At 35.1% G+C, this 25,940-nt stretch overlaps 4 protein-coding genes across 4 annotated transcripts; 3 read left to right on the top strand and 1 right to left on the bottom strand.

Annotated features, from left to right (window-relative positions):
• Window positions 1-4,607: 4,607 nt before the first annotated feature.
• LOTGIDRAFT_174577 (hypothetical protein) lies at window positions 4,608-7,842 on the top strand (the record flags this gene model as incomplete). Its single annotated transcript, XM_009053915.1, has 4 exons — window positions 4,608-4,774; window positions 5,933-6,126; window positions 6,516-6,638; window positions 7,274-7,842. The coding sequence occupies 4 exons, from the start codon at window positions 4,608-4,610 to the stop codon at window positions 7,840-7,842; spliced, it is 1,053 nt and encodes a 350-aa protein (XP_009052163.1).
• A 2,796-nt stretch (window positions 7,843-10,638) lies between these two features.
• Window positions 10,639-13,546, top strand: LOTGIDRAFT_239179 (hypothetical protein). Its single transcript, XM_009053916.1, has 3 exons — window positions 10,639-10,735; window positions 12,122-12,743; window positions 13,021-13,546. Exons 1-2 carry the CDS (start codon window positions 10,669-10,671, stop codon window positions 12,670-12,672), a joined length of 618 nt encoding a protein of 205 aa, XP_009052164.1. The 5' UTR covers window positions 10,639-10,668; the 3' UTR covers window positions 12,673-12,743; window positions 13,021-13,546.
• A 1,162-nt stretch (window positions 13,547-14,708) lies between these two features.
• Window positions 14,709-21,662, bottom strand: LOTGIDRAFT_201878 (hypothetical protein). Its single transcript, XM_009053917.1, has 10 exons — window positions 21,511-21,662; window positions 20,719-20,892; window positions 20,111-20,285; window positions 19,446-19,567; window positions 18,463-18,647; window positions 17,898-18,056; window positions 17,404-17,526; window positions 17,032-17,244; window positions 15,647-15,848; window positions 14,709-15,007 (listed from the first exon to the last, which is right to left on the bottom strand). The coding sequence occupies exons 1-10, from the start codon at window positions 21,623-21,625 to the stop codon at window positions 14,913-14,915; spliced, it is 1,563 nt and encodes a 520-aa protein (XP_009052165.1). The 5' UTR covers window positions 21,626-21,662; the 3' UTR covers window positions 14,709-14,912.
• A 440-nt stretch (window positions 21,663-22,102) lies between these two features.
• Window positions 22,103-24,795, top strand: LOTGIDRAFT_174581 (hypothetical protein; the record flags this gene model as incomplete). The annotated part of the gene is made up of 5 exons (XM_009053918.1): window positions 22,103-22,265; window positions 22,747-22,908; window positions 23,356-23,495; window positions 23,681-23,872; window positions 24,346-24,795. 5 exons carry the CDS (start codon window positions 22,103-22,105, stop codon window positions 24,793-24,795), a joined length of 1,107 nt encoding a protein of 368 aa, XP_009052166.1.
• Window positions 24,796-25,940: the final 1,145 nt, after the last annotated feature.

Below are 25,940 nucleotides of genomic sequence, written 5' to 3' on the forward strand. Positions count from 1 at the left end.
TTTTTAATGGGATCGTTTTTTTTTTCTTCAGAATTTGAGAATGAGGCGAAACCTAGAAAAAATCCAAATCCGTATGCGTTAGCCAGACCGTACGCCCAACATAATGGTATGAATACGATGTCGAGTTTTTTTCTATATAGCTGGTTGACTCGTTGACATGATACCAGATCTTTAAAGCAAACATTTAGCTTATATGTCGGTGTATTATTTTAGAATCATTTTAATGTTTTAAAGCTCAATATACTTTATACTGTCGTTCTTTACATTGTCGCAAATAAAATTCAACGAAATTTCTAGACTTTTTTTCTTCAATTTGTGGTACTTGACTCATACTTTGTTTTGAAGACAGTCACAGGGTAGAATTCTGTTTAAAGGGGTATTCCGGTTTTTGTAAAAAGTTTTCATTATGAAAAAGGTCGTAAATTATACCTTAAAGGATTCCTAAAGTATGCTATATTTATATCTATGTATCAACTTGATCAATCGAATTTGTTTTAAAAGGGTTAAATAAAGACTGACAGTACTAATTGTTAATAAAGCAGTTCGGTCCAGTTTTGGTGTTTGGCTTTATAATGGCTCGATATTATTAGTCGAATCCTTTAGAATAAGTAGAAAACATATTCCTCTACAACCCAACGAGGTGTTTTTTTTTTCTCAAATCCGTACACTAGTTTTCTAACAGCTTCCAACAAGCATAACGAACTTAAGAACCTTACGTAATATTTCAAATAGTTTTGGCGTTAAACAGTTAATGGCGATTTATCAAGTTAAAACCTTAAAGGACACATTTTTCTATATTTTGATGTTTAGTTTTCAAACATTTAAGCAAAAGAAAATTCGGCCTACAAAAAAGCGGCATGCTCCTTTAAGAGAATAAACAACAGTCATAAGAGAATGAACTACAAAAGAAAATGATCTATATACTAGAATGAACTACATCAGAGAATGAACTACATAAGAGAGTGAACTATAAGAGAATGAACTATATTAGAGAATTAACTACATAAGAGAGTGAACTATATACTAGAATGATCTATATAATAGAATGAACTACATCAGAGAATGAACTACATAAGAGAATGAACTATAAGAGAATGAACTATATTAGAAAATGAACTATATTAGAGAATGAACTATATTAGAGAATGAACTATATACTAGAATGTACTATATAATAGAATGAACTACATAAGAGAATGAACTACATCATAGGATGTTAAAATTATGCACAAATGTTATAATCTACACAACTGATTTGAAATCAAATTTTGCATCAATTGTACGGTGGTTTGTTTAGGACATGTTTAATTTTTCTTATTTATGATTAAATTCTTATTATTTTTCATTTTTGTTTGCTAGATTATCAATTTTGTTTACTATTTTCTATTTCTGTTCACTGAATTAACATTTTTGTTTACTATTTTCTATTTCTGTTCACTGAATTAACATTTTTGTTTACTATTTTCTATTTCTGTTTACTGAATTAACATTTTTGGTGACTATTTTCTATTTCTGTTTACTGAATTAACATTTTTGTTTACTATTTTCTATTTCTGTTTGCTGAATTAGCATTTTTGTTTACTAATTTCTATTTATGTTTACTGAATTAACATTTTTGTTTACTATTTTTTTGCTGAATTATGATTTAATTCTACATATTTATCATTTTTGTTTACTATTCTTAATATTCAGTAAACAAAAATGATAATTCAGAAAACATAAATGAAAAATAAGTAGAATTAAATCATGATCTATATAATAGAATGAACTACATCAGAGAATGAACTACATGAGAAAATGAACTATATGAGAATGAACTATATGAGAATGAACTATATACTAGAATGAACTATATAATAGAATGAACCACATAATAGAATGAACTACATCAGAGAATGAATAATATGAGAATGAACTATACTAGAATGTACTATATAATAGAATGAACTACATACGAGAATGAACTATATAATAGAATGAACTACATCAGAGAATGAACTACATAAGAGAATGAACTATATAATAGAATGAACTATATAATAGAATGAACTACATAAGAGAATGAACTACATCAGAGAATGAACCACATAAGAGAATGAACTACATAAGAGAATGAACTACATCAAAGAATGAACTATATACTCTAATGGTCTATATAATAGAATGAACTACATCATAGAATGAACTATATACTCTAATGATCTATATAATAGAATGAACTACATAAGAGAATGAACTATAAGAAAATGAACTATATGAGAATGAACTATATTAGAGAATTAACGATTTGATAATGTCAAAAATAACGTTTTTCTTCACTTGACGCGTAAGTTCAGTCGAACGAATTTTTGAGAAATGGTGTCCTGGTTAGGGAGTAAGCGTTTAACTCACTGCGCTACCGCGGCTCCAAAGGCGTTGGGAGTGAAGGTGCGAATGGACGAGGTAAAGGTACAGTGTGGTGTACCGTGTGGTATTATCGATACAGTAGAAAATAGAGGAAACGAATCGTGTCCGCACCGTGTCCGGAAACGTACCACGTACTATTTTTGTTTGTATCGAGCGTTCCGCATCGTATACCGCATCGGACACCGTACCTCGTCTATTCGCGGCTTTGGACATTTCATATTAATGACAACTTTAAGGGCTTGTAAAGAGGTTTTCTAAATTTTGTATGTGTATCGGGGACAATGATAGCGTCAATTTGCACCATTCCAATTTTCAATCAATAGGTCTAGCAATTCTACTAAAACTAAATGTAACCTCACTCCCGCAAAGGTCTTATATGATACAAGCAGCAAATTTCGCTGGGGTGACGCCATAAAACTCTTATATTAGTGGAATTACAGGAACCATAGACGTCTGATTGAAAATTGGAATGGTGCAAAGAGATGTAATCAGTGTCCCCAATACGTATAATTTTTTTTAGAAAACCTCTTTACAATCTCCTTAAGAACAGTGTGACATAATTCACCTTAACTTACAACAAATTAGATTATAGCTGCATCTTAGATGACAACCCATTAATAAGTAACTTCAATAAAATTATCATGATTGTCTAGAATAAGTAGACAGTTATTAACAAGCTGACGACTGTAATACTTACCATTTATTATCCTTATGATATATGTCATATGTTAAATTTCTCAGGAGTTAAAATGAAATGAAAGGAATGGAGTTTTACGTCCTACTCTTTTGCGCCTTATTGGGGCAGTGGCTATTTACCACTGGTGTGGTTGGCGTGGTTAGCGTGATAAATAGCCATAAGTACCCTTACAGCTATTTTCCACGGCGTGGTAAATAAAATAAGTCATGATTTGCTATTCCTTTCGGAAAGATAGCTTGCCAGGCAAGGTAATATACGCCCACTGGCAGCTTTGATTTTAAATAGAAATATTTGGCAGCACAGTAACAATTACCAGTATGATATATTCAACCTTCAGCCATACACTTCTTATGAACTTTTGGGGGCGATACTGAATAACATCACGAAGTTTTGTCAAAATCCGGCAAGAATTGTACCTTTTAGTGTTTAAGAGCCCAAATGTGAGAGCGTTTTCAAGAACAAGGGCAATAACTCATACTAAATCTTTGTCGATTTTTCTGATTTTCGATAGGGTTTATCCTTTGGTGATAACAAACACCGATTTTCGTCAAGAATTGTCCCTTCAAGAGTGTTTACAAGCTAAAATTTAAACGCGGGCAATAACTCACAATAAATATTTTTCGATTTTTCTGATTTTCGATAGGGATCATCCTTGGGTGGTAATAAACACTCACACAAAAAGTTTTGTCAAAATCCGCCGAGAAAAAAAGACGCGCCTTAGACTATAAAGTACCCAGATTATTGATGAAATTTGTATCCCTTTTCATGAGAGAATGGGGTTTAGGGCTGGCAACTTGTAAAAAACCAACACACAGCAAAACAATTACCAACATCAAATTAGAAATTCCAGTCATTTTCTCTTCTTAATAGAGTTGTGCGTAGCGCAGGTAGGTGGGTAGGTAGATGACAAGTTAACGTTCGCTTCCAGCGGATGCTGATATCTCAAACTAGGTAGTTGTTGGTAGTCGTAGTAGTTGGTAGTTGGCGCAGGTAATTTGTATAGGTTTATATAGAAGAGAAGGGAAACGTGGCAAGCTGAAATTACATTGTTAAAGGGACTGATTCGCAATTCGTTTGACCAATCGTACCTTCCAGAAACGAGAATATTTTAGCTAAAGCCAATCAGTAATAGTGTTCACAGCTTACCGTCGATATTCAAGCCGTCAAATTCATGTGGATCCAGAAATATACGTGTTTAAATGTTAAAATGACGACTCTTCTTTTCTTTTCTTAATAAATGGTAATTTTGTATCTTAAAATTTGGCTAATAGAAATTGAATTTTATATATCAAATTTAAATGAAACGTGGTAATATCCAATTCTAGCGATTGGATGGGATATCTATTAATATTATCCAATCAACTTGCTTGAATTTCACACGACGACCCAGTTGCTGATCTCATTCAACATAACTCCTATACATACCAAATATCAATAGATAGCAAATATAAGTACAGGCTTCTAACACACTGTTTGTTCGGAGTGACTTGGTAGATTATGAGCTATGGATAAGGACAGCTACAACGCTCGATTACTGGAACATATAACTGGTGCTGCGGCTTGTTTTGCTGTAACCGTTTCGAAAGAAAGCGGACTGTTAAATGTCTTTCTCGAGCCACACGAACCTATGACAGTTGCTGAGATAGCGGCAAAATCTAATTTAAGACAAAGGTGAGGCAAATAGTGTAAAATTTGATGCTATCACACTAGCTTCATTATGCGTGCACGTTGTTAGGACGACCAAAAAAATGGAATTTTTAATCTTTGTCTTTGTTCACCAGTGGACTTACTGGTGCCATAACTATACAACAGAATCTCTCTATAATCCAAAAATTCCATAAAGCTAAGCGGGTTTCAATAATGATTTAGTTTAATATATATATCGTCTTATATAGAGATTCTACTCTTTAGTCATGACATCTGGTATTTACATACATGTAAATTTATGATTGGTTAAAACTCTATATGATATGCAATAAGAACACAATAAGATTAAGAATACATGAAAATTCATTAGAAACACCAGTTAATCAAATAGTTTAAATTTTATATCCACTCTAAAAGGTAGTATAGAAATTATAACACGAGTGAGAATATATATCAATATAACCTATAAAGATATCATCACAATAGAATATACATAATGATATGACTAGTATATAAGTTTATACATGTAATAGATATGTCAGCGGCCTTAAACGTCTGTTAAAAGTGTCATGTCGACCTAGGATTTTGTAATATTACAGCTCGTAGAGGCTCATGGAGGCACAGGGGTAGCAGGCTACTACGCCTATGTAGAAGCTTATCCACAGATTCCAACAGCTACAAGCCCGACGTTACATTATACTCAATCCCATGTCCTAATAATACCCTATAATACCTCAGTTACTTATCACCAGCTGTTGCCATGTCTACAGTTTTCCTAGTATAATACCCGTCACTTTCACCAGCTCTTGGAACGTGTCTCATGTTTTCAAGATACCCTTCCAAAACTTCGGCACTTTCATCAGCCCTTGCTACGTATCTCTGGATTACTAGTATAAAATCCCGTCACCTTCGCCAGCTCTTGCCACGTATCTCCAAGATACCCTTTCAAACCTTCGCATTTTCTTGGCTTCTTGCCGGCTTAGATAAAAAAAAATCAGGTGATAAAACTCAAAAATGTGTCAAAAATTTCTGCTTCGCCGCCGTTGGGGGTATAACAATTTAGGTTGTCAACCAAATGTCACCCCCCCCCCCCCTCCCTCTCTCGCTTCTCTGCGTACGCCCATTGGGGCCACCATTGTCTGCTTCGCTTTCTTGATGTTTCAATTTGTTACTTATTGACAGATATGTACAAGAAGTTTTGGGATGTCTGGTGACATCTAGAATCATACAAGTGGATGATAATTCGGAAAAATATTCCTTACCACCTGAACTGCGCACCTGTTTAAAAGGAATGCTGATATCGTTCGATCTGGCAGATCATTTAAACAAGAGAACAGAAGATCTAAAGAGCTTGCTAGATCCTAATGGAATTAAAGGTATTGTTTAAAGGGACAGATTCGCCATTTTGGGGGGTTTAAAAGAGTCTTTAACATATACATAGCCTTCAGAAGTAGTAAAATGTACAAACATTCCTTCAAAAATACCTCAAACTACAAATTTCACCTATTTCTGTCTATGTTTTTTCTGTATAAGGCTAAAAAAAATACGAGTCAAAATTCGACGGTGAGCTGTAAACACTATTATTGATTAGCTCAGCGAAGTATAAACCTTTGAAAGAGAACATTTGTAATGATTAGGAACCTGCGATATAATGTTTGTTTGGCTTGATTGATGAGGAACAGGGCGTCGGATTTTCATCCTTAACAGTGATACATGGAGCAAATATTTACGCCTTTAATTCATTATTTATGTTTTACATTTTAAGGCTATCCGACCCATTCCAGAGGAAACATTGGTGATAAAATGGACGAGCTTGTTAATACCGATATCAATGGCACGATAGATGGAATGTTTTTAAGATCCACGCCTGATATTCAACAAAAATTAGGTAATATTTACCGTTGCGGGATGTCGAATGAACGAAGGTCCATTCTTAAAACGATTCGATGACGAACAATCCTACAAAACTACAAGCGTGCAGCATACACTTCTCTTTCGAATGCTCTTCACACTTGGATGTACGATGGGATGTAAAGTTTGCTCGATACCTGTACTGAAACAACCTTGAGTGGTTGCGCTCGAATACTAATTCGATTACATGTTCAAAGACTATTTTACACATCAACGTTGATCAACATGTTTACTTTGGGCAGATCTGGATATTTCGTTTCGTGTTTTGTTCCTGTGGGTTAGGCTACTACACTAGCCACCCATGATCTGAGTAAATCTGTTTTAAAATTGTGCTCTATCGATATTTTGACCAGGTTCGTGGCCAAGAATAAACTCAGCCCGGATTGGCCCCACACTTTCATTGTTTTATCATTTTACATAGTGAAAGAATGGCCTGTGCAATGAGTTATTGGGCCTATGGCCACACAGAAAAGGTTTGTGGCCCCTGCTTGGTCCCCTCGCCTAAATTTCCTAGAAACGCCATCGATTGGGCTCGACCAGCGAGGAAAAATATAGACGTCTATACTTTTTGAAAATCCCTGTATATATTCACAATTTTGCCAAATTTTTCAGAAACTGGTATAGATTTTCTAGAGTTTGGTTGCGGTCAGGGAGCCTTGATTCTAGCAATGGCGGAAAAATTTCCTAACACGAGATTCCTTGGAGTGGACATCTCAAAAGATGCTGTGGCTGTCCTGGAGAAAGAGATTCAAAAAAGAAAGCTAGCCAATTTGCGAGTGGAACAAGGTGATATACTAAAACTGGACGAAAAGCTGATTGAAAAGTTCGACATGGTACATATCCATGACGTTTTACATGATATGGGCGATTCTGTCAAAGGCGCCGAAAATATCAAGAAAGTGGTCAAGCCTGGCGGTATAGTCAATATAATAGAGATCGTACTCAAGGGAAATAACCACAAGGAAAATATCGAAGATCCAATGGCACCTCAGATGTACGGTTTGAGTTCTACGGTGTGTATACCAGAAAGTCACAACCAATCCGGAACGCCGGGAATGGGTTGCACGTCTGGCATGAAAGGAATCAAAGAAATGCTGACAAAGGCCGGTTACCCACTAGACAAATTGGTAATCAACAAAGCACAAAATCCTTTGCTGTACAGATTTACATGGTACAAATAAAACTCGAGGGGAGCGGCGGCCGAGGGGGTGGGGGGTTCAGGGTGTGTTGTGATTGCTTCTATACTAGACTTTTTGAAAAGAAATTTCCCTTAAAGGGACATTCTGCTTTTTTGAAAAATATTGTCATAATCAACAACTTTGTAAATTATACCTGAAAATATTGCTAAAATATGTGATTTATATCTATGTATCTTCTTGATCAAATAGAATTTGTTTTGAAATGGTTAATTAAAAATGTGAAAAGTCCCTTTAATAGAATTCAAATCCTAAATCAAAAAATATCAAGAGAGAGAGAGAGAGAAACAAAAATTTGTTTTATCCACATATTCTGCATGTGTTGATGTGAGATGCTCTCCCAATTTAAAATAAATTCTTCTCTTACACCAGGTGGTCACACCCCTGACACCCTTGTCCCACACCCCAAGAACCAGGGCTGTAAAGATTCACTGAGTTAATCTCTCTCGACCCTCGGACGATTCTGATCTATTAGATATTATAAAGGCCTCATTGTTTGTCAACAAGAGATCAAGTTATATAACTATTATGTACATAGATTACCACTGCAGTTTGTCATCTAAATTAATAAATAACTCGTACTAGTGTAAAATGTACAACTCCATGTCCTATCAAATTCATCATGAACGCTGGATGATTTAAAGGGATTGTATAGAGGTTTATCTTAAAATTTTATGTGTATATGGGACATTGATAGCATCAATTTACACCATTCCAATGTTCAGACGTCTATGGTTCCTTTAATTCCACAAAAACTAAGTGTTTGATGTTGTCACTAATCGCAAAATATAATCTTTATCAAGTAAGACCCTTCGCTCTGAGTGAGTCATCATACACTTAGTTTTATTGGAATTGTCGGAACCATATACGTCTGATTGAAATTGATACTATCAGTGTTATACACACATAAAATTTAGAAAAACCTGTATACAATCCCTTTAAGTCCACTAGTTAAGCCACTGTCATCATAAACGCTTGGTAATTCAAAATGGTGTAAATTTGAGCTATTTATATTATGTATTAATAGTGACAGTAAACTAATGAATAGAAACATTAAACAATAATTGAAATATGTTAACGTTCACCTTAACACAAACATCATTTATTGTAACACAAGGTGGTAGTCAGTAGAATGAAATATAGCTTTTATCATGTCTAGATCTTAGGTTTTGTTGTGGTCAAAAGAGAAGCTAAATTTCTGCTCTTCTCTGTTCACGAGTCTTTGAGAAGTAGGGTCTTTCAACTGGGAAGTAATTTTGAAATCATTTTTTGGGGGGTTAGTTTCGTTTTATTTTCCGGGGGACTCCACTTGCCATCTGTGATCTGGCGAAATTGTTATGCACCTTCTGTTCTGGGTTATTTAAAGTGATACTACGTCTTAGAATTAACATAAAATTTAAGAATTTTAAACTTGGCGAATAAGAGCATATATTCAGTAGATATGCCGGGTGTCATAAATAACATAACAGGATCCTTATATGATACGATAAATCCAAAAAACATGGTAATTATCCATAAATATTCAATAAACTATTGAAAAACGCTTGATATCAAGATTAACTATTTTTCAATAATTACTTATTTTTATGAAATTTCCAGATTTTACAGGGATTCTGTTGTAACTTTATGACACCAGGTAAGTTCACAGATGAATATATACTCATATTGGCCATTTCGAGAACTTAAATGTTAATATGTTCATTCACTTGAAATTGCAAACAATTAATTGCTTTTGTTCGGAAAACAAAATACCCCGTGAAGTGTCAGCCCTGGCATGTTATAGAACTGGGGCTTTAGGACTATATCTATCAAAGTTTTTATCATCTTGCCACTTTTAATAGTGTTCACTCAGTAAGCACCAATTTTTTACCAACTGTCGATACTACTGGGTCAAAATTCAACAGAGAACACAATTTACAGAAAAATATCGTATGATCATGGATGACATTTACATTGTAATCAAAATGACTGAATTTTTGTAAGATAACAAAACAGTTCGGATAACGAACGAATACTCCTTTTCATGATCCTTTATTGATCGTATCTTCCCCCACCATTTCAATCCCCCCCCCCCCCTTTACAGATTATATGACCTTTGGCTAACGCCCTCGCTTGGACCGAAATTTACGATTAAGTCTAACCTTAATAGAGAATACGTGTACTATTTAAAAACAGATGTTCGTGTTAAAATAAATTGAAATGATGAGTATCAACATTATTAATTACTTGTACGAAAAGATTAGAGACACAGGCCTCTGGAATTTTCAGATACCCTCGGGGTTTTCAACACAAAACATAATCGATGAAATTCAATTACGATACAAAATTTAGAAAACCTCTTTACATTCCCTTTAAGCTTTTAGATACTTACTTTGGTACTTTATTTTTAATTCAATATTTTTTTCTGGAAGTTGGGGGCTGTAGACTTTGTTCATCCAGTGTCTATAGTAGTTGAGCCACTGAGTCATTACTCAAAACACCTAACGTTTCAAAAATCATGAAAAGCTTTGAATTTGTAGCATATTTGCTTACAGACTCATAAACCATTCTTCAGATGAAAATTGCTAAAAGCCGAAGGCCAAACGTCACATAAAATTTCACGCTCGGAGACGAACATAATGCTTATATAAGTCTTATAAGGGGTGACATACAGTTTAATGTGCTTGTTTTGTACATAGAAACGGTCTATTGTAAATCAGATTCTGATGGTCTTGACCAGAGGGCAGCAGGTCACGCCGGGCTTTAAATACCATTTCATTTCATATACGCCATCATTTGTCGAATTAAGCGTGCCACAAGTAATATATTAAGATGGATTTAATATGCTATACGCTGGTTTTAATTTTAACTGGAAATGGTGTCCTTTCTCAGACCACAAGTGAGTACAAGAATTATTTTGAGTTTTTAAACACTATCTTTAAATCAGTTTAGGGATAGATCCGCCATTTTCGGGGGTTGATTTTGGTCTTGAATATGTAAATTATCTTCAGAAATACTAGAAATGCACAAATATCGCATAACTCCTTTAAAAATATCTCAAACTAGGAATTTCACTTTCTAGTTCTATATATATGTCTTTTCTATATATGGCATATGTTTCTAGAAAAGACGAGTCGTTATTTCAACTTTCAAATGCGGATAATTCTGGACACACGTGGATTTCAAGGCTGAAATTTCGACAGTAAGCTGTGAACACTATTACTGATTAGCATAGCAAAAAAAAAACCGTTTCCGAGACTAAGGTGCGAATGGTAAAAAAATGGCGAATTTGTCCCTTTAAATAATATTCATTCATTTATTCTCTTAAATATTTAGAGAGAGAACAATTATCTTTCTCGTAATCAATTACTTATACAAAGCATTTAGAAGTGTCACGCTATTTCTCTATTGATTCTTATTGTTATAAGGAATCTGGGGTAGTTTGAATAACTAGACAGGGTTCTACTACAAATTCATACTGCTCATAGAAATAATTGCCAAAAACACTTTACATACCTTAAACTATATAAAAGAAAATCCAGAACACTATCATACAACTCCAAAAAATACAACTTGAAAAAAATCTGAGTATCTAATGACTCGCTAGGTAACTATGTATCCAGATAACCCAACTGAGAAAAGATCACTAATTAAAGGTAAGAAATAAACTCTGGAAGAAATAAGAGTAAGAGAAAACTGAGAAGTGGTTAAATGAAGTGAGCATTAATTATTAGGAGATTAGTAATAACCTTTGGTTCCGCCGTAAAGATATATCATTCATTCTGAATTAGTTACATTCTCTCATACTATAACAGTATTTAGGAAAAAACATTTTTTAAAGGGAATGTAAAGAGGTTTTCTAAAAAATGTATGTGTATTCAATCAGACTCTTTGTGGTTCCTGCAATTCCACTAAAATTAAGTGTTTTTGGACGTCATTAATCGCAAAATATTCTTTATCAATTAAATCACCCTTGGCGATTAATAACATCATCGTGGAATTGCAAGAACCACAGACGTCGGATTGAAAATTGGAATGGTACAAATTGATGCTATCAGTGTTCCGTGATACACATGAAAAATATAGAAAACCTCATTACAATCCCTTAAGATTTTAAATCCGGTTAAATCGATTCATCAAAAATCAAAAATAATCAGTAATATTATTCACAGCTCATCGTCGAAATTTGAGCCCTACGATAAATTGACCGGGTTTAGGTAGTCGACTGCAATAAATTGTCTAAAACATATTCTACTAAACACATAATGTTTGTGAATTATTTCAGCCGAGTCAATCATAACAACAGCAGATTTAACAGCTACAACAGCTTCATCTGACATCACAACACAATCCCCATCGATAACAGATGAAACAACGCTTTCAGCAGATTCAACAGCTACAACGGCCTCATCTGACATAACAACACAAGCCCCTGCATCGGTCACAGGTTCAACAACAGCTTCTTCAGAGAGTACAACAGCCTCCAGAAACTTGGTAGTATCGACCGAGGCACAGGGGATACAGAATGAAGCTTCAACCAGAGGACCTTTCTTCAACCAGCCAGTCTACACAGTTCCCACAGCAGCTCCACCACGAGCTCAGCAACCAGCTCCAGTCTATTACACTTACCCGTACACCCAGCAGTATCAACAGGTGTACCAGCCACAACAAGGTTACAATAACATACCCTACTACTACCAACCAGCTCCTAAACCAGTCCAATATTACCAGCCGACATCTTTCTATCAACAAAGATCTTATTACCGTCAACCATCTTACCAACAATCAAATAACTTATTCAATATGTTCTATATGATGATGTTCGATTTATTTTAAACGTCTGCATCATCTCGTTCATTTTGTCGCCATGGCAACTCGTTTCTTATTTATTGATATTTAGAACATACGAAACTACGTATGGTTCTTGCATGGAAATAACAGTTAACACACACGAACGTAGTTGGCAGCCATTTTGAATCTCTTCTTCGAATTTTGAGATAAGGTATAATATTTCAACAAAGCCTTCAAATCGTATTTAAAGCCATTTATAAACCTTTAAATGTGATTTGAAGGCTTTGATGAAATATTATAGGCTTTTTAAAATTCGACTTATTATGTCGAAGTAGTGATTCAAAATGGCTGTCAACTACGTTCGTGTGTGTTATTTCCATGTAGGAACCATACGTAGTTTCGTATGCTATTTAGAGGTCATCAGCACACCATCTTGATCGTCTTGATACAACAATGATTTTGACTTGTCAAAATCACCCTTAAAATCATTGTAAGCTACATACAACGAAAGCTATTTTAGGTATAACTTCTCCCCATTTTAAAGTGCAGAAAAGTAGGACGTAAAACTCCATTGATTTCATTTCCATTTTAAAGGGATTGTAAAGATGTAATTCGATTTTGTATGTGTATCGGAGACACTGATAGCATTAATTTCCACCATTCCAATTTTCAATCAGACGTCCTTGTTTCCTGCAAATGATGTCACTAAAAGTAAAATATGCTTTATCACATAAGGCCTTTCGCGACGTGGCGTCTCCAAACACGTAGTTTTATTGGAATTGCAGGAACCACAGAGGTCCGATTAAAAATTGGAATGGTACAAATTGGTGCTATCAGTGTCCCTGATACACATACAAAATGTTTTTTGCAAAGCTTTTTAAAATCGTTAAATTCTACCTCACCTTCATATGTAAGTATCTCATCATATATATAATTGTCATTTCAAATATCACAGTGAATATTATTGTAAATATAACACTGAAAGTTTATATTATATGTATTAATATTATAAAATTTCATTTTGTTGTTATTTTTCTTCCCAGAACATGCTCCTAAAAAGGGCAATTTCAACGTTTGCGCCATCAATTCAACAGTACCCTAGTCTCAGAACCGGAATTTGGGGGTTTTTTAAGGGGGGGGGGGGGATTTATTCAGTAAGTGTTCACAGCTAACCACCAGAAATGTGAGCTTTCATGATAATTATTATAATTTTAAAGTTAAATTGGCGACTCGTCCTTTTTTTAAAGGCGTCACCATTTACAAGTTACGTTACTTTCATAAATGGATTCTTAAAATAACTTTAGCTGTATTTTGGCATATTCGGTTTTGAGGAAATTTTCGCAAGACGTACATTATTCAGACTAGGGAGATGTGAATAATTGAAAGGGAAATAGTCAGTCTGGGTGTATTGGAGATATTCGATTTTCGTACAGCTTGTGTCCTTTAAGCAACGGTGTTTGACGTTTATCACATCTAACCGTTGCTTTCACAACACATTCTGTTATAAGAGACTTATACTCCCTTTGCAGACCATACGTCATCATTCAATTTATCCCATTCGCAATCTTGTACCATTTGAAGAAGAGAAAAACTCTATTAACTATTACACCATCGTATCACGAATACGGGTCTTATTAAGCCCGAGGAAGTATGACGAATGAGGTGTGGTTTGGACACGATGCTATTTCACATGACAAAAGATGTCAACATGTGAATAACCAGACACAAATTTAGAGAATTCTAATGCTTCCAATCAAAAGGGATCTTTTGTTATCCGATCTTGGCAAATTAGCAGGGGACATAACCCTTGTTGCAACTTTGACTTGATTATCAGGATATAAATATGCTGAAAATCTATTACGTCTGGTTATTCAGCACACGAGACCTCTGTTTAATGTCACATCCTAACAACTAGAGGCTTTTTCCACATTAGCCCCTTTTAAATTGTATCACGAGACTGACAGGTGGAAAGCGGGTTGAGAAAATCCAATGGTATTCTCTCGAACCCATGCCAGGATTAAACGCTGGACGAGGCCTTCGGCTCCTCAAATTGTTATTAGGGTCACTTTCAGACAAAGAAAGACAGGGATTTTTAACAATTTATTCTTTGTTTTCAATAAATACAGTCAAGCGTAATTTAACAAACAACTTCCTGTATTTTTGAAACGTTTCCACTTTTTGTCTGTTTTATCTACAATAAAATATTTCTTCAAGTTATGTCCACAATGATGATGTTAATAATTTATATGGCCACTATCACACTGGTTTATCTAGCACTCTAGTTTTTATTGATCTTCTGCCAATTTCTCAGCCTTAGAAATAACCTCTTCGATTGGTCCGACCATATAGAAAGCGATTTCTGGTAAATGATCTAATTCTCCTGGAAAAAAAAAACAAAGAAAATGATTTTACTGCAATATTATTCATCTCTAAAGAAAATCATAGAGACACAGAGTGGCTCAGCAAGGGATTGTAAAGAGGCTTTCTAAATATCTTATGTGTATTGGGAACACTAATAGAATCAATTTGTACCATTATAATTTTCATTCCGATGTATGTGGTTCTTGTAATCCCACTAAATTTAACGCATTTTATGACATCATTAGAGAGGAACTGCATAGATATCAATAGTAGCTCTCCTGTTGTGCCGTCATAAAACATGTTAGTTTTAGTGGAATTGCAGGAACCACAAGACATCAGAATGAAAATCGGAATGGTGTGAATTGATGCTATCAATGTCCCAGATACACATAAAAAATTTAGAAAACCTCTTTAAAATCCCTTTAAGGCGTTTTTTGCTAACCTGAAGGTCCAGGGTTCAATGCAGGCATAGAAATGAAATGAATGGAGTTTTACTTTTCTGCACCATGTGGGCTAATGGTGCAAGGAGGGTAATTTTTCCAGGACAGCAGCATTAGCTTGCTCTTTTTTCGATTTCCAACTGTCGTGTGCCTACATCATACCAAGGCCACGTAAAAGCGGGCATCCTTGCATAGTTTTCTTTGATTTGTAGACTTACCCTTTAAAATTCTCTGGAAACCTTTGATACATTCAACTAAAGGTACGTATTTTCCAGGGGAGCCAGTGAAAACTTCAGCTACTTGGAAAGGTTGTGAGAGGAAACGTTGAATCTTTCTGGCTCGAGATACAGTTAATTTATCTTCTTCTGACAATTCATCCATACCCAAGATAGCAATAATATCTTGTAGTGATTTATAATCCTAAAAAAAACACAAAATTTAACATATATAGTCATAGGTGGCATTCGATGGTAAGTTCTGAATAGAAATGATATGAATGGAGCTTTACGTCCTACTTTTCTGCACCATATGGGCTAATGAAGACGGGCAACGCCATGCAGGGTGCAATGAAGGAAATTTTGCCAGGACAACAGCATTAGCCTGCTCTTTTTCGATTTCCAACTGTCGAGGGATCTTAAACAGCCTGTAGCACACGAGGCCTCGGTTTATTGTCCCATAACGACTAGATGCTTTTCCCATGTCAGCCCCTCGTACCTGCATCACTGACAGGGGGAAACCGGGTTGAAAAATCCGAAGGTATTATCTTGACCTATGCCGGGACTGAACCCTGGACCTTCAGGTTAGCGAGCAAGCGTCTAACTCACTGAGCCACCGTGGCTCCCAAGTTCTGAATAGAATCTCTATATAAGACAAAATACCCATTAAACTAAACAATTATTGAAAAACACTTCTAAGCATGATCAATAAGACTCATTTTAACCAAGTTAAGCAAGTGGTTGCCTAGCAAGATACGCCCACTTAGCAAATATATTTTCCATATATCAGAGGTTGTAACTCTGCGTAACTTTGTCATCTTGTCAATATAAAAGTACACTTACCTCATTATCAATATTTCAACCATTAAACTTATCTTTAATCTACAAGATCCCTATTTTCACTTTCATTCAGGCAGTGAGGAATTCATTTCGCATACCTCTAGTTTAGTTTTCAGATATCCTCACTCTTCAATTCAAGGGCAATAACTCAAAAACCGTTCATCACAAAATTGTGAATATCGAACTTGTCCAAGATCTCATCAATATAAATGATCACACCAAATTTCTTTCAAATCAGATGAAAACTGTAGTCTATCGCGTTCACAAGCCAATTTCGACGCTTTTTGGCTAAGTCAAGGGCAATAACTCAAAATCCGTTCATCGAAAAATCATGAATATTGAACTTGTCCAAGATCTCATCAATATAAATGATCCAACCAAATTTCATTCGAATCAGATGAAAACTGTAGTCTCTATCGCGTTTACAAGCCAATTGTGGACAGACAGACCGATGGACATGGGTGACAAGGACGGACATGGGTGACGACGGCGTATAAAAATCAAAATTTTTTGGTCATCCTAAGAGGTAGTATAATTTGAATACTTACTTGTAAAATTTTCTGTACACTACGGGCAATAGCATAATGTTCAGCTCCAACAACATTGGGATCTAAGATACGAGAGGTTGAATCAAGAGGATCTACAGCTGGGTAAATACCCAATTCAGCAATACCTCGAGACAAGACAGTCGTAGCATCTAAATGAGCGAAAGTGGTAGCTGGAGCAGGATCAGTCAAATCATCAGCAGGTACATAGATAGCCTTAAAATAGATTAAAACACATTATAGAATAGCATATGTTGAATGGGATTGTAAAGAGGGACATTGATAGCATCATTTTGCACCATTCTAATTATCAATTAGAAGAGGGGGGGGTGGGGGGGGAGGGTGGCAAACTTATTTTTGCTTTTTCAAACATACCTGTACTGATGTAATAGATCCCTTCTTTGTTGTTGTAATTCTCTCCTGCATAGTACCCATGTCAGTAGCTAAAGTTGGTTGGTAACCTACAGCTGATGGAATACGACCCAATAAGGCAGATACCTGAAAAGATGTCCAAATAAGGTATTGGTTTGTCATTTGGGTGGAGGGGAGGGGGGGGGGGGTTCATTTGAGTCTTAAAAATATGTAAATAGTCATCAGAAGTGTACAATAAATCCACAATTCAAAAATACCTCTTACTAGGAATTTCACTGTCTATTTCCATAGATGTCTTTCCTATATGGTAGAACCAAGAAAAGACTAGTCTTCATTTAACTTTTAAATGTGGTTAATTCTAGATACACATGGATTTGACGATGAGCTGTGAACACTATTACTGCTAAGCTTTAACTCCTGTTTCCGAGACTTAAATGATTTGTTAAATAGATTCAGAAATTTGAATGAGTTATATATGATTATCTACCAGCCCTTACCTCGGAACCAGCCTGTGTGAATCTGAAAATGTTGTCAATAAATAATAGTACATCCTGTCCTTCCATGTCTCGGAAATATTCAGCAACAGTCAAACCGGTCAAAGCAACTCGAGCTCTGGCTCCTGGAGGTTCATTCATCTGGCCGTATACCAGCGCGACCTGAAAGCAAACACATAAGACATATAACAATAGCTAGCACAATACTTGGTACAAAATGATGTCATAACTATACAACAGAATCTCTCTATAATCTAATAAATCTATAAAACTAAATAATTCATATAATTAAGTAATTTCAAAATATGCTTAGAAGAGTGTTTCAATAATTATTTAGTTTAATGGATATATTATCTTATATAGAGATTCTATTCTTTAGTAATGGTACCAGGTAAGTCTAATAAAATTGATGTCCATTCTAAGAGGTAGTATTGCAGCTCTAACAAATAGATTGATATCCATGTCTTTGATACAATCAGTTGCGGTTTCAAATTTGAATAAAATCTCAGCTAAGTATGAAAAAGGTTTGTAGCCGCGGGGTAAGAAATGGTTAAAGTTGTGTTCTCACCTTTGATGTGTCGTCTGTTAAACTAATGACTTTAGAGGTTATCATCTCATGATATAAATCATTGCCTTCACGAGTTCTTTCTCCAACACCAGCAAATACAGAATAACCACCATGAGCTTTAGCTACATTGTTAATCAGTTCCATAATCAATACAGTTTTACCTACACCAGCTCCTCCAAAAAGACCTAAAAAAAATAAGTTATGAGAAACTTAAAGAACCGTTTTTATTTATGAACAACCAAGATTATAAAGAATTTAAGCTACCAGCTGCTTATATGCTAAACCTATTAGTAATGATCTTTCAGAGGTTAAAAGGATTGTAAAGAGGTTTTTTATATTCTTATTAGAATCCATTTTCAATCAGAAGTCTGAGACTCCTGCAATTCCACAAAAACTAAGTGTCTGATGATGTCATTAATCGAAAAAGGGCCTTATGACAAGGCATATATTGCAATTAGCGAGATCAAACAGAAAGTTATACTGTAATTGCAGAACTACAGAATGGTGTAAATAATGCTGTCAGTGTTCCGATGAACATAATTTTTTTTTAGAAATCTCTTGACACTTCCTTACACTACCAACGTACAGTTAGGGTCACTGTAATAATGTAGTGAACTTTGTGATCTTTGATACTATTGGTTTCAGCAATAACAACTAACAAATAGGTGAGAACAGTTTAGGCTCCGCCCATTTAGATACAGTTGTCAATCACCTCAAACAACCACACAAAATGACATCCCCCCCTCCTCAATCTTTCTAGATATCTTTCATCTGCATTGCAAGTATCCCATACACACTTCAATACAGATATGTCAGATACACACGAGTCATTAAAAAATAAATTTTCCTTGGACACAGTTGTGTTTGTGGGTAAAATATGACGGCTTATTTTAAGCGGATTGGTCAATATTCAGCTGTCAATAATTCTATCAGATCTGCGAATCAAGTATATTTTTACAGCAAAGTCAAGCAAAGAAACTTACCAATTTTACCACCCTTGGCATAGGGAGCCAAAAGATCTACAACTTTAATACCAGTTTCTAAAATTTCTTGTTGTACATTCATTTCTATGAACTCTGGAGCCTCTTGATGAATGGCAGAAAATCTAAAAGGAGCATTTGCAATATGTAAAAATTATCAACTCTGATGAAGGAGAATTTAATTCAATTACAACTTTCCCTTTTTACAGCTGGTTGTAGAATTCTCCAGGATATACGTGAAGATCTAAACAGCTTGCAGATCTGCTTAAAATTCTCTTAAGCCTTGGAATTGTAAAGAGATTTTCTCAATTTTTTATGTATATCAGGGACACTGAAAATAGGAATGGCGCAAAATAATGCCATTCGTGTAAACCGATACACATAAAAAATTGAGAAAATCTTTTACCTATTTTCAATCAGACGTAGCTTTGATTTTTTCGCAATTCAACTAAAACTAAGTGGTGTCACGAGATGTCACTAATCACAAAATATGCTTTATCACATAAGACCCTTGGAGATTATTGATGTCAAACACTTAGTTTTAGTGGAATAACAGGAACCACCGACATCTGAAAATTGGATTGGTGTAAATTGATGCTATCAGTGTTCCTGATACACATAAAAAAAATTAGAAACCCTTTACGATCTCTTTAAGAAATAGTACATACTTGTCGGTTGGTACTGGACCTCTCTCATCAATTGGTTCACCAATAACATTAATAATTCTGCCTAATGTTTTAGGTCCTACAGGAATTCTAATTGGTGTACCACTGTCAATACATTGTTGTCCTCTAATCAAACCTTCGGTACCATCCATAGCAATAGTACGTACAGTATTCTCTCCTACAAGGCAAAACATTTAGATTTTGTTGTATTTTTTAGTGTTTATCAATAGATGGGTTTTCTTTTCATATTCTAAGTTCAAATTAAAGAGATAATAAATTATTTTTGTAAATTTTGTATGTTTATTAGGGACACTGATAGTATCAATTCGTTCCATTACAATTATCAATCAGATGTCTGTGATTCCTGCAATTACACTAAACTCAAGTGATGATGTCACTTATAAAATATGCTTTATCACAAAGCCCTTTGCAATTATTGACATCAAACACTTAGGTTAAGTGGAATTGCAGGAACCCATAGATGTCGGACTGAAAATGGAATGGTGGAAATTGATGCCATCAGTGTCCGCAATACAATTTTCTTTTTAAGAAAACTCTTTACAATCCTATTTATAAAACTAACTTCTCTTCATCACAAAACTAAATTTTACCTAAATGTTGGGCAACCTCCAGAACAAGTCTTGGGCTTCTATCTTTCACTTCTAAGGCATTTAAGATTGGAGGTAGTGCATCATCGAATTGGACATCAACAACAGCACCAATAACAGCAACAATTCTGCCTTTAGGGTTGCCAGCTTCAGCTTTAGTTTGTGCTGCATAGTTTCCTGCAGAAAAAAAAAGAAAATTGAATCAGGCCTATCACTAAGGTTATTCAGTAGACTCATTCCATGATTTGGACATTTGCCTTTTTCTTTTTCGTGCCTAAAATGTCAATCTAAAATTAAATGTGACCCCTACTATGGCCTAGTTACCACAGTATAAGCATCGACAGTCAGAAACATCTGTGCCCTTGGCAAGAGGTTATTTTTCAAAATCTCTTGGAATGGGTCTGATCTTATTTTGATTACTGATGGTGAGGCTACTGTAACATCAAATTCATGGGCAGTGTAAATTAAAGCCTGGAGATATCATCAATGACATAATCTCATTCCATTCTTTCTGTAAGTGTGTGTATGAGTTGTATGACATTTTGAGCAAGAAGACATTACCACATGTAAGACAAGTTAAGTCAAACAGTACAGCTCATTCACAATAAAATTGTCAATATATAAGAAAAAGGGCATGATCATGCTTTACTTTGATGCCAATTTGAACAGAGACAGTTCATCCGTTTTGAAGTGCAAGCAAGGTCAGTTCGTGTTGAAGCCGGCAACATTGAACTCTTTGTCCTTGGCGATTTTAGGAATAAAAGGGTGGTTGAACACATTGATTTCAATACATACGTGAGCTGAAGTATGCAGGGATGGTTCTTGCAGCCGTTTGGGTGGCTGTTGGTGTAGAAAATGCACATTTTGTAGCTTTGGCAAAGCCGACACACGCTTGTTTCACAGCCTGCATGATGGCGACTGCTCCGAGAAGGAATACCACGTGACCTTTAGCGCTGTCTGACATGCGCAGTTGCGTTTAGGATATCATCTTCGACAAACATTATAAAATATGAGATCCTAAAATGTCATCGTTATTTGTGTTGTCTGACGACTCAGAATCTTCCAAATTTTGTCATCTTTATTTCAAGACTAAATAATTATGTTTTATGACCTTGTAGGCATCTACAATTTACATGAAATGTATGCTTGAACGCCTCAAAAATGAGATTTGAAATGGCTTGTGAAGATGATAGGAAAGCATCAAGAGTTCTCTTCCCATTTACTTCTCGATTTTCCAGATACTTTTCTCAGAAATGATTCTGGGTTATAATTTTGGAACAAAAAACAAAAGACAATTTTCAAGAAAGTTGAATCGTACTTTCAATTTCAAACCACATTTAAAAGTGTCCTGGAGTAAGTTTAATTCAAAGTTTCAACTGACCGAGAGATGTCAACTACATTTATTCGAGGTTTTGCCAGTGGAACATTTGCATCCATGGCATGTGTTTACGTGTATAACACTAGAGTCTTTAAAACTCCAAGCTCAGACAATAGACGACTTGATGAAGAACTAAAGCCAAGGATATTACCTGCAGATCACCCGATGTTAGGTTAGCTGAACCCTCTTCAAAGTATTGCTTCAATTTTATCTGCTGGCTTCAGAAATCAAACGGTCATAATGTTTGTAGACCTTAAGTGTTGATTTGGCTCTATTTGCCGGACATGACGAGCAGGGCAGCTCAAAGGGTCAATCGTCTACCGGACATCAAGTATAGGCTTAACCCTGATGCATACAGAAGCCATCAGCTCTGGCAGAATGCCATGGTGCACTTTTCCTTATGGCCATAGTTTTCATGTGAGGGTAAATTTGTGTAAGATTTTGGATTTGATGGTGGGGCTCAGATTTTGTACTAATATGATAATATATATCTTCTTGATTTTGTACAAAGACACTGTAAATGAATCAATCCTTGCTGAACTAAAGAAGGTTTTGCTGGGGCATTTTTCTCACTTGCTGGGGTTGAGCCCCCACAGACCCCACCCTAACGACGGGGCTGGAGAGAGATAATCTGAATTCTAATTTATTTTCAGAGGATGTCAATAAATTGGAAACTCAACGTAGAATTTTAAAGTATGGTATTCCTGATAGAGGTCAAGAGTATTATATTTATGATAATCATGTCCTAGCTTATGATCAAGCCAAGAAAATTCCTATTTGGGTTGCTGAACACCTGAATGCCCAAAATGTGAAAGGTATGCTTATACATCCTCTAGACTTTTTCTGAAATGAAATGAATGGATTTTTACGTCCTACTTTTCTGCACCTTCTGGGCTAATGAAGTCAGGCAATGCCATACAGTGTCCAATGATGTAAATTTTGCTAGGAAATCTTTGATTTCCAACTGTAAAGGGATTTTTAACAGGGCCTCGATTTATTGTCCCATCTGAACAACTAGACGATTTTTCCATATCAGCCCCTCTTACCTACATCACTGACACCAGGTTGAAAAATCTGAAGGTATTATCTTGACCTATGTCAGGATTGACCTTCAGGTTAGTGAGCAAGTGTCTAACTCACTGAGTCATTGCGGCTCCCAGTGGGTAGACAGAGAAATTATTACCTCGCTGTTTAATTCCTGTTTATATGAAGTTATCACATTCCCTTACAATTCCTACTTTTTTTTATCTTGTTATTATCAGGCTCTGCCAACAGAAAACATTCAAAATTTAAACCTGATCCTTCAGTTAATGGTAGATTTAATGCTGAAAATGACGACTATTTTAAAAGTGGTTGGTCTCGTGGTCACATGTCACCAGCTGGCAACCACAAATTTAATCAGGTAAATTGATTAAAAGGGCTCAGTGTTCTGATCTTGATGGCGTTTAAAAGCCGACCCAGCTGTAAATGGGTACGGATAATCCGGGAAAGATCAATGCCATGAGGTTTTGCTAAGGACCATCTGCTAGAAAGGATCCTTAATTGTTATCCTTGTAACATATTGTTCAAGACTCTTTTGTTTTTCAGGAAGCCATGAATGCTTCATTCTTCTTGAGTAATGTGGTGCCTCAAAATTTTGAAAATAACAGTGGCTTTTGGAATCGCTTTGAAATCTATTGTCGAAATTTAACAAAGAAATTTACTGATGTCCGTGTAATTACTGGACCAGTATTTTTACCTGATTTAGAAGAGGATGGACCAGCAATTGTCAAATATCCAGTAGGTTATTTCTTTCTCATTTAGAACTGTTAACTTTATTCAGGATTTCCAGAGTCATATTAAAGGGATTGTAAAAAGTTTTTCTAAATTTGTATGTGTACCATGGACGCTGATAGCATCAATATACACCATTCCAATCTTCCATCATACATCTGTGGTTCCTGCAATTCCACTAATACTAAGTGTTTGATGAAAAGTTCAACTTCTTTTCACCAAGAACATGACTGTCATATATAGTTAAAGGGATTGTAAAAAGGTTTTCTAGCCTTTTTATGTGTATCAGGGACACCTGTGACTTTTATTTGGAACATACCAATTCTTCCTCCGATGCCTGTGGTTCCTACAATTCCAGAAAGAGTTAAATGGAAATTACGTACCTTCCGCAAAAAAATTCATAACCATTATACCATCAGACCACAATAACATAATATTGCATGTTATCTCCCCATTAGATAAAATGATTTTAATTTTAGGTAATTGGTAAGGGACAAGTAGCAGTACCAACACACTTATATAAAGTTGTCTTGGCAGAATTAGATGGTAAACCAATAGCATTAGGAGCCTTTGTTGTTCCAAATAAACCCATTGGGTTTGATAAAAAATTAACAGATTTTATTGTGCCTTTAGAAACACTAGAAGAAAAAACTGGTGTCGAATTTTTACCAAAGTTGAACCTATCCAATGTTAAACCTTTATGTCAAGTCGATTCTTGTCATTTGAAAACAAAAGATGAATTTGAACTTCATATCATTACTCGGCAATTAAACCGAGCAGAAAACTTGGACCAGTTATATAAGGCTTATTCTAAACTGGAGAAAAAGAATCTAAAACCAGATCAGTATATGATAGAATTATTTACTAAGAAGGAAATGGAATTAAAAGAAAAACAACTTTTAGGAGAGAGAGAAAAGAAGGAATTATGATAATGTATTGTTTTTGTTAAAGGGATAGATGCACCATTTTTTTGAACCAATAATACTCAGAAACAGCAATTTTTTTAGCTTTGCCAATGTCTAATAGTGTTCACAGCTCACGTTCTTAATTTGAGCCTTCAAATCCATGTGTGTCTAGAATTTTCTGCTTTTGAATAAAATGATGACTCGTCAATTAAAGATACTCTGTGATATATAGAAATAGTGTGTAGAATTCCTCGTTTGAGATACATTTAGGAATTATCGGATTTTTTCACATTTCTAGCACTTCTGAAGACTATTAACATATATTCAAGGCTGAAATCAACCCCCCAATATGGTGCATCTGTTCCTTTAATTTATTATTTTTTTATTTTTTTGGTGATTGTTGTCAGAGTACGTAGCCAAAACTGTAATAGTTAAAACATTTTTAGCATTTTGCCAGACAGCGGAATTACCTTTGAATTCCAGACATCAGACTCCAACTGTAAATAATTTCAGAAATTTGCCATAAACTGCTTATATTCTGTTTGATGTTCTCAAAATTTTTGTGTGTATTCTTGAAAGAACTTCCATGCAGACTGCAGTTTCAAAAAATTCTGATTGGAAAATTTTGTCACCATGAAACTTTTTGTACTGTTTTTTTGTCTTTAGTTTTCATTCAATTTTCACGAAACTTGGTAAATGGTTAGAGGCCAAATTATCAATTATGATTCCAAAAAAAAAATTAAAAGTTTAATGCAGACAATAATTTTAATCCCACTGATCTTAAATTTGTTTTAAAATATTTTAAATTCCTAGGTCCTCCAGAAGCCCTTTTTGAATTTCTTGATTTTTGACTTTGGTACATTACCTTTTGATTTATAGGGCCCTGAAAATGAATAATTTGCATGTTTTTCGAATCTTCACAGAATTATATTATATGAACTTGGGCCCTTTCACATTCAATTGATGTTATTGTTATAACCTTTCTAACAATGTCTTTATTTTAGTTGCCTACCTAAAAATTTCGGAAATATGCATTATTGAAAATAGGTGATTTTAATTTTTATATTGACTCTTGTTTGAGTTCTAATTAACTTTATTATATAAAACCAGTTTGATATTTGTCGCCAATTGTTTTATCGTCCACATAATCCAATCAGGATCATTTTCCC

Source organism: Lottia gigantea (assembly GCF_000327385.1).
Source record: "Lottia gigantea unplaced genomic scaffold LOTGIsca_203, whole genome shotgun sequence".
NCBI classification, from domain to species: Eukaryota; Metazoa; Mollusca; class Gastropoda; family Lottiidae; genus Lottia; species Lottia gigantea.